Source organism: Sturnira hondurensis, unplaced genomic scaffold (assembly GCF_014824575.4).
Source record: "Sturnira hondurensis isolate 20B ecotype Veracruz unplaced genomic scaffold, ASM1482457v3 Scaffold0000780, whole genome shotgun sequence".
NCBI lineage: Eukaryota > Metazoa > Chordata > Mammalia > Chiroptera > Phyllostomidae > Sturnira > Sturnira hondurensis.
In genome coordinates this window covers 8022252-8038976 of record NW_028073411.1, presented here as the reverse complement: position 1 = coordinate 8038976, position 16725 = coordinate 8022252, and the positions used below count along the sequence as shown (strand labels likewise).

At 44.4% G+C, this 16725-nt stretch overlaps 1 protein-coding gene across 10 annotated transcripts in view; it reads left to right on the top strand.

Annotated features, from left to right (window-relative positions):
* The window catches only part of SLIT2 (slit guidance ligand 2), a 322800-nt gene extending 306602 nt beyond the window's left edge, over positions 1 to 16198 (top strand). For all 10 annotated transcript variants that reach the window (XM_037045143.1, XM_037045153.1, XM_037045125.1 and 7 more), the window contains 4 exons: positions 7894 to 8048; positions 13016 to 13307; positions 13495 to 13706; positions 14740 to 16198. In XM_037045143.1, the coding sequence (XP_036901038.1) occupies positions 7894 to 8048; positions 13016 to 13307; positions 13495 to 13706; positions 14740 to 14981 (901 nt within the window). In that variant the 3' untranslated portion in view covers positions 14982 to 16198. The remainder of the gene's footprint in view (positions 1 to 7893; positions 8049 to 13015; positions 13308 to 13494; positions 13707 to 14739) is intronic.
* The last annotated feature ends 527 nt before the right edge of the window (positions 16199 to 16725 follow it).

The following is a 16725-nucleotide window of genomic DNA, read 5'->3' as shown; positions in this document are numbered from 1 at the left end:
GTGCCTTCCTTCGAGTCCCCGCTCTGCCACCTGTTAACTGTGTGCCCACAGCAAAAGGCATAAGGACTCTGGGCCTCACCTGGTCAGCGGTCATATGTGATCATAGTTTCGTGTTTGGGGGACTGTAGAAAAAATTTATGATTTGACGCATGTAAGACCTGTAGAGCGATGCACACCAAATAGTAAAAATGGTGCCTGTGGGTACTGCCATTTCAGAGTGTCTGAAATGGAGTGCCTTTCCTTTGCATCCCCCAAACCTCTGTGCCCCTGTGTCATTCCTGACTTCACTGAGCGGCACCACCAAGTCCTCGGGCATCGGAAGGGGAGCGGAGTTCCTCTCAATCTTTCTCTGTCCTTCAACGTCAGCTTGAAATTTGTCTCAAGTCTTAACTCTGCTCCCACTAATTTTCTGACAGTTATCCAAACGCTTCCGACCTGGGTCAGGCTTTGCTAGAATGTGACCTGTGGTGAAAGGTACCCCTTCCCCGCCATTGTAGCAGAACCCATCAACAACTCCATTGCCTAATACACATTTTGTTGGGTTGAAGTAAATTTTCAAATCTGAATGTGTTTTTACTTAACATTAGAAAAGTACACAATATTAATGTTTTCAAAAGAGGTATTCTTATTTATTCTTACCTCAGAGACTATGTTCAGTTTAAGTTCAGTTTAATTGCATAATTTTATATTATGAAAGATAGCTTCGGTTAACTCTTTCTCCAAACTATGGCTTATGTAATGTGGTGCTGGAACTTCGCATATGGGAATCACTTGGTACAACAGGTGCGTCTTTTCAGTTGTGTGGTTTCTTTTCGACGTTGGTGGAAATGGAGTTTGGCAAAATAAAATCCGACTGAACTAAGGGAAAACAGCCACGCAGTAAGCTACTGTTTCTATAGGACTTTTTATTTGCTTTAAAAAGTTTCATTTCAGGTGTCAGTTGCTGTCTCAAGTGAGTCTGTAGGGGAACCATTATCTCCTAGAATTATGTCTATGGGGAATAGTTCACAGAGCTTACATGTGTTTAAGAAAATTCAAGATGTAGTCATTGTTCCTCCCCCGGTAGAACTAAAGTAGTGTACACATCTTCTCGTTTCATTTCTTGCCTCTGACTTCAGAAGGTCATGGTTCCTCCTCGTAGACGTGCTAACTGCTAACGGGGCCAGACTTGCAGGTGGCAGTGTGCAGCGACTGTTTCCGGTATGCCTCAGAATCACCCGGAAGGTGTGTTAGGATACAGATTACTCAGCTCCGCCTCTAGTTTCAGGTTCAGATGACAGATATGCCCCTGAATTTGTGTTTCTGTAAGTTTCCAGGTGATCATAATTTCAGAACCACTTTTGTAAAAGGATTATGTTTGAGCTGTGCTCTGATAGCTCTGGGCGTGCACCTCTTCTCCTGTCTATGTTCCACGACCCCATGTTTGATGTTGGCCTTGAATCCAGCCACATTGGAGGATTTCCACCACAGGAATCAGTGAAAATCCAGGCTCTTTTTCTTATTTCAGACAGCCACTCATTGATCATTCACCAGCACCCTGCTGTCTAAGGGATCTAATCATCGACCATGGAGATAAACTGCCAGACAAGTGAATGAATGTAGAATATCACACATGTCACACACGTATGTGGCTTTACACTGCTTAGAGAATTGCATCAAAAGGGACTCGGCAGTAGTGCCAGGAATGAATGAGTGACAGTCTAAACTCAAAGCTAATATCAGCAGTAGTCCCTCAGACAGGAATGGAGCAACCCATTTTTTTTTCTCAAGCAGGCTGATAATTGACTGCCTTTCAAAGTGACTTTGTTTTCATCTAGTCAAAAACATTTCTTTCTTTATTTAAAGACTTTATTTATTTTTAGAAGAGAGAGGGAAGGAAACATTGATGTGTGGTTGCCTCTTGCAACCCCCTACTGGGACCTGGCTCACAACCCAGGCATGTGCCCTGATTGGGAACTGAACTGGCGATGCTTTGGTTCTCGGGCCCATGCTCAATCCACTGAGCTACAGCAGCCAGGGCTGTCAAAACTTTTTTTTTTAAGTAGGAAATTATATGCTTCTTTCTTTAGATTAAAATTAATGTCATTTTCCAAACCAAACAGATTCTTTGGAAACATACTTAAGTACTGTTCAAAGCTAGGAAACCAGATAAATATCATTTGAAAGTACAGGATTATGCCAAGCACAAATCAGCTTTGGTATTTAGGGAATGTGCACACCTTCAGAGGACTTTCCCCTGCTGACTCCTTGGGCTTGGTTCATCACATAGCCTTCAAGTTATGCACCCTACCAGTTTAGACTAAAAATAATGATAAGAAGAAGAAGAAGAAGAAAGAATCAGGTCACTTTGGAGAAACTGAGTCAATATGGTCTTCTCATTTCCAAGATAAGTATCAACTCTTCTTGATATGCCAAAGGGGAAGACACCACTATTTACCAGCTTTATGACTTGGAGGAAGTTACTTCACCTCTCTGTGCTTGTATTTTCTCATCCGAGCAACTGGGCTTCGATTTGTTTTTCATGTGTGTTTGAGAGAATCGGAAGTAACAAGTGTAAAGCTCCCGTTATAGTGCTAGGCACACAGTAGGCTCACAATGATTGGCAGTGATGGTGGTTTCTGGGTATTCTTCATGCTCCAATATCCAGATTCTGAAGACTAAATACCCAAGTGCAAATGTTACTGTCTTACAAGTGACTCTTACTGTATATAGAAGTCACTTTCGATTTCAGGGCATTTTAATTAATTTGCTTCCAGAGTACTGATTAAAATATAGCATTACTTGATAAACTCATTATTTTTAAAAATATCCTGTGAAAACTTTTATGCATATATGTAAATACTTTTAATCCTGTTTGGCCTCCCATTTGTCTTGATTTAAAAGAGGTAGTCAGGGAAATTCTTCATTACCATCCCACTTCACCGTTGAAGTATCTTCAGTCCAGAGATATTAAAATGAGGTGACCCGTTGAATTTGTTTTCTTTTGTATATTCCTATTTCATTGCACAGAATATGCCAACAGATACTTTAAATTTTCAAGCCAAAAAACTATACCTTGCATAACAAAGTGAACTCTGTGTTTTTATTAAGTTACTGAAATAACTTAAGATTTACGGTTGAGGTAGAAATGTAAAAGTCACTGTTAACAGGTCCTGCCTAAGTTAAGAAAATCCGAGGCACATTAAAAGCTCTCTTCTTTAAAGCCCGAGTGTTTAAAATCTTCCTCTGTAGCACACCACAAGGCATCATTGGGTAACTGCTTTGTTTTTATACAGCCACTTAGAAATTCAAGAAAATAAAAGCTCAGGTAACAGATGAGTGTAGCAGAACCGAATTACATAATAAAGGCAATTTACGTTCCCAGGGAAAGGGCTCTCTGTTAAGTGGTTCGCTTGTGACTTCTGCGAGTCCTCAAACATGCAGCTCCCTGGAGAGGAGCGAGGGAGGGTTCGTCAATACTCCTCCGCATGGGGAGCGGATAGGTAGGCAATGACTGGGATAGACAGTGAAATCAATGACGGCCCATTTCTGCTGTGTTGCGGCCGGTGTGTTGGTCACTGCTTCTATTTTCAAAGGTCATGCCTGGTCATCCCCCAGCCTGTCCCATGATTTACAAGACAGCATGGGACACCAATTTAGAATACTTTCAGCTCGCACATTTTCTCCTCAGGCCCCAGCCACACGATGCAACCTTAACCTCCCCCCCAAAAAAATACTAAAAATGTTAATTTTACAATCCTTACCTATTAAAAGACCAGAGTGGGGCCTTCATGATAGGAAACTAGAAGTGGAATTAAGCTCAGGGATAACTCTTGCCACGTTCTGGGATGATCAGACTGGACAGTTAGAGCTTTGGGGAGGAGAAAAACCTAAAGTCAGTCTGAATTTTACTTATAATTTGGATAATTAAACCCAAATCCAAGTTTCAAGTCTCTGTACTTTAGATGCATTCTCATAACCTTCACTGACTTCAGACTCTCGTCATAAGATTACTACATCGTTTTTACAATTCCTTGATTTTTAGGGAATGTCAAAGTCCTGGAACCATCACGTGAGGCTGTTTTCCCTAGAACTTTATTCCGAGGCTATTTGGGAGAGAAATCACCTAGTGGAGGCCTGTTTGTGGTGAGAACACATGATGATTGTGTGGTCCTATAGTGCACTCTTTCCTTTTTGGGTGTTTTTCAGAAGCAGGGTGTAATAGTCAAAAGCACATCCTCGAGAGCCGGGCCCCCCGCCCTAACTCTGTGTGTCTGCTGGCAGTGCTGCCTTGAGCACCCTCAGTGCCCCAATCTTCGAGTTGTTGTGAGTCTTAAATGAGTTAACACGTGTCAAGGTCTCGGAACAGTACCTGGCTCATAGTGTGCGCTATGTAATTCTTCAGTCTTATGATTCACCTTTTTCTGACGAGGAATCCAATGTCACACATCCAGTGAGACTGAGAACAAGCCAAACAAGATTTGTCTCCCACCATTTCCCTTCAGGATATGACCACTGTAAAATTCAATATTTTAAATAAAATACATTTTTTTAGGCTTAGCTAGTGTGGCTCAGTAGATTGAGTGCTGGCCTGCTAACCAAAGGGTCACTGGTTCAATTCCCAGTCAGGGCACATGCCTGGGTTGTGGGCCAGGTCCCGGGTTGGGGGCGTGCGAGAGGCAACCACATATTGATTACTCTCCCTCTCTTTTTCATTCCCTTCCCATCTCTCTAAAAATAAATAAATAAAGTTTTTAAAATATATAAATAAAATTTTTTGATGTCGTGCTTGAAGCACGCGTGAAGTCTCTTAACTACCTTTAACTATTATCCAGTTAGTATTACTGAAAAAAATACATACGTAATACTTAATACATCTCCCTTATATTTTATTGCTTACCATGTATTTATTGAGCATCTACTCTACACCAGACACTCTAGTGGATACATGAAGGAGTACAGAAATAAGTATACATGGCTCCTGCTTTAAAGGAGCGTGCTCAGTTGTACAGCATCAAACACCACCATCCACGATGACGTGCCTGGATTGATTGTCCAAAACCGTTGTCTGACACAGAAGCCATTCCCCAGTACATAGGGGTCTTCTTTTTACAACTGTAAAGGAAACAGGGGGCCTCCTTATTAATATCTGTGACTTAATTACAGTCAGTGTTCATGAACATTCATAGACAATCACTTTGAGAGTTGTGTGTGATCACAAAAAAAGCATTTGGCCACTACCATCTCTGTCTTTGTTTTAATGTTTTACTTACAACTTTTAGTAACTGGAACAAGAGATGCCCCCAGAGTAGCTATGATGTTTCTTCCAGTCTTTAATATTATCTTACAATTATTATTAAAAATACAACTGGTCTCATTGCTTCCTGAAGAAAGTTCTGAGATAGTATGGCATTTTTTAGGTGATAACTGTGGGGGTGTTGGTGACAGTGACACTAATATCTAACATTGAACTTTGTCCTTCCATATGCTGGGTGCTTGGCTCTGCGTTTTTAAAAATTTATCTCCAATAGCCCTCAAATTTACCATAAGAGGAGTAAATATTTATTAACATGTACTGAAGAGAAAACTGAACCTTATTAATAATTAAGTAACTTATCTAAAGTCAAAAGTTTTTAAATATTAAATTTTAAACTTGAATTCAAATCCAAGTTTATTTGACATCAAAAATCGGTACGTTTAACAACTGTTCGATACTACTATTCAGCATATTCCCTTGGAAAACTAATATTTAAGGCCATTAATAGATGCAATGCAACTTTACTTAGCAAATGATTTTAAATAAAAATAAAAAATAAAACTGAACTTTATTAACAATTAAGTAACTTATCAAAAGTCAAAAGTTTTTAAATTTTAAATTTTTTTAAAAGATTTTATTTATTTATCTTTAAAGGGGAAGGGAAGGAGAGAAGGAGAGAAATATCAATGTATGGTTGTGTCTCGTGAGTCCCCTGCTGGGAACTGGCCTACAACCCAGGCAGGTGCCCTGACTAGGAATCGAACCTCAATCATGTGGTTCGCAGGCCCACGCTCATCCACTGAGCTACACCAGCCAGGGCCTTAAATTTTAAATTTTAAACTTGAATTCAAATCCAAGTTTATTTGACATCAAAAAATCTGTATGTTTAACAACTGTTCGAAATTACTATTCAGCATATTTCCTTGGAAAACTAATATTTAAGGCCATTAATAGATGCAATGCAACTTTACTTAGCAAATGATTTCCTTGTATAGTGGGATTTTGTTGTTGTTGTTGATTTTAAAGGGATATTTAATATGTGGAAGGCAGGTTCTAACATTTTTTTAAAAGTGATATTTGAGACAGATTATCATAGATTCCAGCAGGGCACCCAACTTCATCCTATTTTCAATCCTCAGTTTCTATTGACCTAAGTTTCGTGATCTTCTTCTTTTTGTCCGTATTATGAAGGTTCATCAGCTCCCTCAGAATTTTTGGAGTAATTGTCACCCCTTGCCCTGGAAATCTGTAGAAGAAAAACTGAAGGACCCCGTCACCACTAGACTCCTGGGTGTGACTCTGGTCCGCGTTCTGTTTGGTCTGTCATTCCCTCCTGTCCACTGAACATAGACTTCTTCATGGTAGCATTACTTGATGGGTGGTCCCCTGAAAAATTCAAAGAAATTAAGAATATGTGTCATCAAGGAACATGCTTTAAAAAGTGCAGCGATCTTCCCACGTTGTGTCATCCTGTATTTGGGGACGTTTGATTCTAATAAGCCACATGTGCAGTATTGAGGGGAGCCAATGTCACTCATCTGCCACCATTAATGTCTGTAGAAGATCTTTCACATAATGTGGGTTCTGTGTCTTCCGTGTGCAACTTGGATTAACAGTATCTTAGTAAACGCAACTTTTGTGGCATTTAACAGCAAATACATCAAGTATCTTTTGTCATTTCTATATGAGGTCTGTCCAGAGGGTACCCAGCCATGTACTATGAAAAAGAGACATTTACTGAAGAAGATGCAAAATACAAACAACATTTCACATAGGACAATGACACCCCAGTCCCCTTCAGAGTAGGCACCTTGGGACCTCATGCGGTTCTCCCCATCACCATCAGCTGCTCTGTCATATTTTCCTGAATCCCATAGACGGTCCAAAATCTCTTCCCTTTCAAAGGTGATTTTAGTTTGGGGAAAAGCCAGCAGTCACAGGGCTCCAAATATGGGCTGTACAGGGCTGAGCCACCTGGGTGATGAGATGTTTCACAAAAAAACTCTGTATGAGACATGATGCATGAGTGGGTGTATTGTCATGATAAAGTTGCCCATCACCAGTTGCCCATAGCTGCAGCCTTCTGAATTATCTGAATAGTTTCCACGGAGGAATGTTCAAGCTTAGTGCAAAATTTGATGCAGATTCATTGCTCTACTTGTTCCGTCATTTTGAATGCAATAGCCACCCAGGACACATGGTCACTCAACAGTGTCTGCCACCCTCCACTGACTGGTTCGGTGATGTCACCATTATTCATGCATGTGCATTCCAGTTCACTCTCCTTGACTGTCAGGTGGCATCAATGTCATGAAAACCATTCTCATTATATTAACAAAGACTGGACTTTTTCAGACAGACTTCATATGTTAAGAGAACGTGACTGGATACTGATAAAATGTAGTCTTTTCTGCTCCTCCCAATGGAAGAACAGGCTTATATCTGTTCCTCAGGATAGAAATAGTATCATATCGAGAATATATTTCATTTTTAAATCAACCAATGGTTTTTATCTTCATTGGTATTAGACAGGAGTATCTTTTCCTAGGAAGTGTTCATTGGCATTTGTATTGTGACTTCTTTAACATGAAGAACATGGACACATCATCTCAATTCTGCTTGTCTGTCTGTCTCTCTGTCTGTCTGCCTGTTTGTAGTGTGGAGACGATCAACGATGGAAACTTTCACATTGTGGAGCTACTCGCCCTGGATCAGAGCCTCTCCCTCTCCGTGGATGGCGGGAGCCCCAAAATCATCACCAACTTGTCTAAGCAGTCCACTCTGAATTTTGACTCCCCACTCTACGTAGGAGGTAAGCTCTCTTCCCAATCCAGTGTGTCCCCAGACCCAGGGATTCTCCTCAGAGACTGATTCTGTGGTTGCTGATGCCTGGTGCCGTGGTCATTGACCAGGTGGGATCAGTCACTGTGAGATGGGCAGAAAGGACAGAAGAGAAAGGGCCCTCGCTCGTGGTTCAGGGACCACTTTTTGACCTTAGCTCCAGTTTTGACTGAATGCGTCGCTGGCATGGAGAAGATTGTTCACGTTTCTGTGTGTCTATCACATGCTGGTTGATGTGCACATCAGAGAATTTCATCTTGTTATTGGATCCGGTATCAGGAAAAAGGAAGCAGAGCGAGATCAAATTAGACGGTGAACATTTGAGACACACTGGAGCGCATGATCTCCACCAGCTCCCAGGAGGAGGTGACCATGCTGGGAATGTCCAGACCACCAGTTGCTTTCATGTAGATGACAGGATAATGATTAATGAAGTTGAATGAAGGAACATACAGACAAAGTGTGCAAACTGTATTAGGGTATTAGACAATATTTTTGTTGAGTTGTGTCCTCATGGTGAATGAACAAGAGAGAGGGGTCAGCATGTAGATTTGGGCTTGGATTAACAAAGACCCTGGACTTTATTTTCAATGAAGAAGACAGAGGAGCAGGTGAGGGAAGAAGTGTGAGCAAGATTCCAAAGGAGCCCAGAGGGAAGACTGACAAAGGAGAGAGCTTCCGCTCTTGCCTCTGTTGGGAAGGGCCAATATAAACTGGAGACATAGGATTTCACATTTCAGGCAAAAAAGCAAGAAAGCATGTAATATTGAATTAAACCACATTGAATTGAAGTGAAATTACTGATAAAATTAACTTATTTTACAGATAAATAAGCTAAAGCTTTTCTACAGGTCAGTGTAACTGATTTCTTCACTACGACAGGTATTTTATGAAGCTCATGTTGTTCCCTTCAAACTAGTAATGTCTGGCTGCCGCACAATTTTCCCACCCCCCTCAAAGCCTTCCCTGTAATTCCAAATACAGTAGTTTTTGGAATTATCCTGAAAGTCCAGGGCACTTTTATTTTCAGTCATTTGCAATAGAAAATTTTAGCACTTTGATAGGGTTTTTGAGTTTTTAGAGAGAGTTAAAAGTCTTTGGTTCCGTTCTGTGAATATTTATCAAGCATCTCCAGTATGCTGAGAACTAAGTGAATACTTAATTCCAAAGGACACAGAGTTGAAATAAACAATCTCTTCTGTGCCCAGGAGCATGGGGAAGGCAGGCACCTTTTCGAGTAATCAAATGTGTCACATGTTAAGTCTGTGCAGCAGGCAGAGTAGCTGCTACATGGGAATCGCAGCTGTGAGATTCATTAAAAGACAGACGCCTTCCTTGTTGCCCGCACGGCAGTCAACAGCTGTTGCCTTGGGAGGCACGAAGCAAGTCACAGATGTACCTGAGATGGGAGCGAAATTATATCTACTGAGTACATGGTATGTGCTCGGCGGGATGCTTCTTTTGCACTCTGATTCCTCAGAGACTTGGGGAAGTGGGTATGACTTTTTTTTGTTTACAGTCCCAAAGAGGCAATGTCAGGGGCTTCGTAAAACGCATCCAAGTTCACAAAGCTCTAAAGTGATACACACCTCATTTAAGTCCAGGTCTGTCTGACCCAAAGCCAGCTGCATTGCCACTCACTGATTAATGTAAAGCAGAAAGGGACGCAGTGGAAGGTTCGAGGCTTTTTGTGTTCTTCTGGATTTCTTCTTCACATGATTTCATTATGCTTTCATTAGAAACCATTTCATGAAATCTTCGTAAACCCTGGCAGAATATGATGGGGGGCGGTGCAGGAGAGAACTACAGAATGGGAGTGCTTGGATGAGAATGTTTTTCAAAAGAGAAAAACAATGTTTTAAATCCCAAACTAAAAGTGGTCGTCCTTCGGCCAGTAGGGGAACCGGACGTGCTCCCAGTGCCACTGTCCACCCAGGCCCAAAGGAAACCACTTCCGTCCCCACCTCAATGCCAGAGAACAGAGCAGACCAATTTCCTTCTAACTCAGAGTACAAGGGTAATTCAGGTGGAGGACAACAGTGTGGTGATTGCCAGGGGAAGGGGAGTAGAAGGGAACGAAATGGTAACGGAAAAAATTACAATAAAGATAATTTTTTTAAATCTTAAAATACAAAAACAAAGAAACACAAGGCAATCATAAAACTTTAGCCCTGCATCCTACACGGGGAAGGCAGGGGGACCTGAGATTGCAAAGGAGAGTGAGGTGAACAAGCTCTCTTTTCTCTCCCAAGTTGAAAATCAGGACGCCCCCCAATGATGACACCGTGCCTTAGGCCCCTTGCAGAAGTATTCTCTAGCAAAAGAGGGAGGCGGCTTTGCCTCACCCATGGGTGATCAGTTACCCATGACACAGGCCCCGCTGAACACAGAGCCATCTACTCTTTCTGCTTCTCTGCATAATAATCCAGTCAGAATGCATCATGTCACCCAAGGGGTTAACAACAATCAGGACCTACACGTAAAGACCCATCAGCGTGTCACAAATCTCCTAATGTCACTATTGGGCAGATGACCTCAGCTCTGACCCTTAATCCCTTTATGGTCATTTCAAAACAGTAGAGTTTGTTAAGCCCCAAAATCTCCTACTGGGTTATCTGTCGATTGAACTCCAGCTACAGTCCATGGCACAGAAGACAAGCTGAAAGAAAAAAAACACGGATTTATTCCTTTTTTCAGTAGTTTATTTTTACTGCCCTTTTTTTTCAGCACCGTTTATCCCTCTTATACCCTCTCCCACCTCCACCCTTTCCCTCCGCAATCACACACTGTTGTCCGTGTCCACGAGTTCTTTTTCCTTTTGGCTCCATCCTTCCAACCCCACCCACCAAAGCTGTCATCCTGCTCTCTATCTATGAGTCTCTCTCTCTTGCTTGTTAGTATCAATTAAGACCTCGTACAATTGTTAGCCCTGGGAATAAAAGGAACCCATTTCCTGTTTGTCCTCGCTGTAGAACACCACGAGTGTGTATTTAATCTTGACAGGTACACATAGATGTATTATAACCCAATCAAAATAAGCTATTCAAAATAGCTTCGAAAGGTGTTCTTTTTTAACCTCTGAAGAAAGCCCATAAACACGTGGACATCCAAGTCCACGCGTACGACAGACAGATAAGATTAAGTTAGAACTTCTCCTCCCAGAGCAAGGGATTTCCTGTCACTAGTCCTCTCCTGCAATTGGCACACTTCGCCCTTCTGACCTTGCTCTTCGGAAGCACCCCAGCTTCCGAGGCCAGATGGACAGAGACCAAAAGCCTGAGCTCCCGGAACTTCAGAGCCAAGACACACAGTTCAGTGCTGTCCGAGTGTGATGGTGCACCACCCGCCTCACAGGTCCCGGAGGTGCGCGTTAATGTCTAGATTCTTGCCCGCTGGGCTTCCTGCTGCGTCAGACTCAGGGTGGGGAGGGAGGGGGTGAGGAGCTGTCTTCTGGGCATGCCTGTCTGCTTGTTCTTACATATGACCAGCTTACAAACAACTGTTTTGGTCGATACACTCATGTAATGGATGAGACAACCAAGCCCCAGAGAAGGGAAATGACCAGCCCAAGTGCACACAGAGCCAACAATCAAGACTTTGACCTCTAGCCTGGTGGTGTTGTGCGCCTGGCTGTCTGACTTTGGCACCTGCGAACAGGGCCTCTGTAGATGGGAAAGGTGGCAATGCCACAAGGCAGGGCCCAGGGAGTGCCGAGTTCTTGGGCCTTCGAACCAGCAAAGCCCCCAGACCCTCCAGCCAGACGCTCAGCAACCAGGCACGACGAGGACATGGACGCCAGGGGGAAAGCCAGCTGCTCTGTGAGCCTCCCACGGCGACCTTGACAGCTGCCTTCGGTAGGAGCCCATCCAGGAACTATTTCAGGGTCTGGCTTAAGCCATGGAAAGATTCCTCAGTTTTGCCAAATGTGGGTTACGAGATGACTATCACCAGTGGAATGAGTACACACAAAGATTGCAAATTCTATGTTCGGAGGAAGTTATTTTGTTTGTATTTCTGGTGTCTTGGAATAGTATGGTTTCACTCTCCATTAGCAAGGGGGGGAAATGATGGGAATGAGGTGCCATCCTGATAGGAAGCGTGGTGAGAGTTCTGGGCACGGAGATCCGCGCCTGGGCTCCGGATGTGGTCCGTGGTGAGCTGCACCAGTCGCGAGCTTAGAATCTGGCAGGACCAGCCTCCACGGTCCCTGCGAACCCCAGCCCTCGCCCTCTGAGCCTGGATGGACTGAACTGTGACCAGAGATTGTGAGGCTCATCTCACTTGCCTAACTCCAACTCAGTACTGTTGGGTGATGTGGAGGATGCGCCCGAGCTCTTTGGTCCCTGGGTCCTTCGTCTTTAAGAGACAGGATGGGTCAGGGAATTACTAACCTCGCTTTGCAGAATTCTAGGCTTGGGGGGGGTGTGTCCAGGTTGAGGGGGTGAGTGTGGAGAGAGAGAAGAGCACTGCTTCCTCCCCTTCCCAATCCCACCTTGAAGTACAGTAGCTCTGTGTTCTGATTTTACATATACTCATGCCTCCACGTCAGCTTTGGTTTCAAACAAGTACTAAAAATTAAAAAGTGACCGTCCGTGAACAAGGTCTTTATCTAGTTGTTCATTAAAATCGCCCAAAGTGCCTTGTCAAAAACAAAAGCGAAGAAACAGGCGTCTCTTCTCCCTTCCCAACCCTGCCCAGAAAATCAGATCAAGGAGGTCTGGGCCGAGGTGCCAAGCATCTGTACTTCTTCCAAGAGCTTGTGGGATTGTAAAGTGTACCCAGGTTGAGACCCACGGGACTAGAGGCTCGTGACATCCATTTCTCCTAAAGAGGCGTCACACAGACGGCCACCCCGCCGGAGGAGCTAAGAGCAGCGTATGGGTGGCAAATGGCCGAGGAGGCCCCACAGAGCCTGACCTCTGACTCGCTGTCCCCCAGGCATGCCGGGGAAGAACAACGTGGCCGCAGCCCTGCGCCAGGCCCCCGGGCAGAATGGCACCAGCTTCCACGGCTGCATCCGCAACCTCTACATCAACAGTGAGCTGCAGGACTTCCGCAAGGTGCCCATGCAAACCGGCATCCTGCCGGGCTGCGAGCCGTGCCACAAAAAAGTGTGTGCCCACGGCACCTGCCAGGCCGGCAGCTCGTCGGGCTTCACCTGCGAGTGCGAGGAAGGATGGACAGGGCCCCTCTGCGACCAGAGGACCAATGACCCCTGTCTTGGAAATAAGTAAGTTCGGGCTATTTGGTAGGTAAACACCCATATTGCAACCCTCAAAGCAAAACCTAAGGGAGGAAGGGAGGGGGGGGAAGTCAGCTCCTTGAAACCGTCTCCTTCACGTTTCTTCCGTCACCGTCCCTCCATCCTTCTTCTTTCTACGAACCCGCTTTCACTCCTGCGTCCCTCCTCTCTGCAGATGCGTGCATGGCACCTGCCTGCCCATCAACGCTTTCTCCTACAGCTGTAAGTGCCTGGAGGGCCATGGGGGCGTCCTCTGTGACGAAGAGGAGGATCTGTTGAACCCGTGCCAGGCCATCAAGTGCAAGCACGGCAGATGCCGGCTCTCAGGCCTGGGGCAGCCCTACTGTGAATGCAGCAGCGGGTACACCGGGGACAGCTGTGACAGAGGTAAGGCAGACCAGCGGGGCCATCGAAAAGGCAAAAGGAGAGAAAGGGAGGCCGAATGAGAGAGAGACCGCCAGACAGGAAGGGCCGGGTCTCCATATGACTTGTAGCTGCTGCTGTGGATTTCTTTCCCGCTGTCCTCATCCGCCCCTGCAGGATTTGTGTGGGCCTTCGCTTGTCTGCACACAACTTGATTTGCTATGGAAATACTCGTTTCCACCTCCCATTGAAGTGCAGTTACCTTGATCCCTGTCTTACCTTTATCTGATGTTCACACCCACATATGTTACTAATTCGTCTTCTGGCTCAGAGAAGAGGGAGCTGATCATTTGGCTGCAGCGTGAGGGCAAAATCACCTCTGACCTTAGAATCCAACTAATGTATCCCAGCACATTGTGCAGGGCTGACTCGCCAGCCCACCTTTCTCCTGCTCCCATGTCTGTGTGAGCAGGATGCCCTGCGCCCACCTGGCACAGGTTTGGTCGAGTGTGTCAGGGGACCAAACCTGAAGGACGTGCCCGTGGAAGCTTTTAGCAGATGGCTCTTTTTGAACTAGTTCCTACCGGGTAATTTAAGACATTAGCGGAATGTTACTTGTATTAAGTAACAGATTGAATGATGTTAAACCCCAGGTCTAATAAATTAAATTGCGTACTCTCTGAAACAGCTCCCTGCGGTAAACAGACCCAGCTGTTGGGAGTGTAAAAACAGAAGATGTATGTCTTTGCCGTAAAGGAAAAGACTTAGGAATCCAATATTCTTGTCAGTCCAGTGGCCGTAGTATTAATAGTTCACATTTCTAGTATGCACTCTGCTGAAAATAAAGGCCAAAAAAAGGAGCATTTTAAAGAAAAAAAAAAAGCAGGCCACACCACTGGTCCGTAATATGTCATATAAGCCTGACACTGACAACAGCAGTTACAAACGGGAAGTGGACCTGCCACCTGCGACTCCAGGTGCGCATTCCCGGTCACTCCGCGTGGACTGATGGACAGAGGCCGCCCTTAAAGTGCTTGTGCTTTTTGCTCTCCCCTAGAAGTCTCGTGCCAAGGGGAGCGGGTCAGAGATTATTACCAGAAGCAGCAGGGCTACGCCGCTTGCCAGACGACCAAGAAGGTCTCCCGACTGGAGTGCAGAGGCGGGTGTGCGGGCGGGCAGTGCTGCGCGCCCCTGAGGAGCAAGCGGCGGAAATACTCCTTCGAATGCACGGACGGCTCCTCCTTCGTGGACGAGGTGGAGAAGGTGGTCAAGTGTGGCTGTGCCCGGTGCGCCTCCTAACGGCCTGGCGCCTCCTAACCGCCTGCCCGCGGCGCTGGAGGTCGGCTCCCCCTGGACCGCGTGGGACTCGTGAAGGCTTCAGAGTGGAAATATTTGAAATATATTGTAAAATACAGAACAGACTTATTTTTATTATGAGAATAAAGACTTTTTTCTGCATTTGGGGGGCAAAAATAGAAATGCTTGAACTACAGCTTCCCCGACGCTGGGAAAGGGTGGAGGCCCGTAACCCCGGAGGCAGGAGGAACCTCGAGGGCAACCTCGGCCGCTCGGTCCGCCCCGGGTGGCTCCTAAGACCCGCGAAAGCGGGCGGCCGGAGCTGCTGCGCAGGCGTGGACTTGCCCTCGTCCGCAGCTCTGCGTTCACGAGGACACACCAAGCACATGCGTGAGAGGCAGGAGGCAAGGCAGAGGGCTGGGACCCGGCATTCAGAGAGAACAAACAGATGAGAAATATTTTGTGCAAAATATAGAGCGTCCCTAAAACCTGGGTTCCAGTCGTGAGAGAAGAAGGGAAGGCTAAAATTTTATCTTCTTTTTAAACGTCAGCATGTTAGCAGAAGAAGCACACAAAAGTGTTTATCTACCGTTTTCCAGTATTAATTTTTTGTAATATAAATGATAAAAGAGATGATAAAGAACCAATAGATTATTGATAAATAAATTAGTAATAATATGAATTTTTGTTTCTATGAGTTCTAAACAGCCCTATACAGTATTCAGTTTCGAGAAGAAATATTTATTGTATCAAAGTACATTGTACTTAACATTTTAGGCCATCCTTTTGCTGTTTCTCGATGCTTTAATATATATTAATTTATAATTGTCCTGATATTTTTGTACATTTTTCAAATCTAAAGATCAGGATATTTTTTTTTTTGGCAATAGAACTAACATAGGGTGTTATCTCGGGATAAATGCGTGTTGGTCTGTTTGTTTACTTTGACATCTGACCACCGGTGTCACTGACCTAGTGGCCTCACTCAGGACACCTGCACCTTGCGTGAGAGGGTCCTGGACAGAAAGGAGTGGCCCTGTCCTCACCAAACAGAGAGGGTGCGTAGCAGTCGACACTAGAAAGTAGATCTTTTACAAATTAATGTCCCCTTGACTGTTTTGGCCCCTTGGGGAGGGTGGGGGTAGGGGCTGAGAGAAAAGGCTGTAATATCAAGAACTGTGATTTTTTTCCCAACCAATAAAGCTCCTTTGTTACCTTAATGTTCCCATGTTAACATGTTTGCTGCTAAATTACAATGTAGAATTGATAATGATTTATAGTGGACTGTGCTCTTCCCTCCTCAACATCCCAGGGTATCCTGTAAAGGCAGATGTTTCTTTCCAAAAACTTTTTTTACAGAGAAAATTAGATGTACATGTATAATTCAATGTGCTTTGTCTTTCTCCGGACTAATATCAGTTATACTACTGATGTTTGTAAATTAAACAGATATTTACTGCATTAACAGTTTGCTGGTTTTCTTAGAAATGGCACAGTATGTTGAATCCCCTCAATTCTGATTGAATTCTTCAATCAGATACAGAAAGAACAAAGTAGAGAACTTCTATGTTTTGCGTGATTAGCACAGTGTCACACCTGGGGACTCGGAAATGGCCACATGGAAGAGATGGAAGGACACACTCTGCCCTTGGAAAAAGGTGCACATTCAATTAATTTATTGCCCTGAAAGCAGAAGGTGAAATCCAACTAGCCACCAATGGTATTTTTATCCCATTCTTTTTCCCTC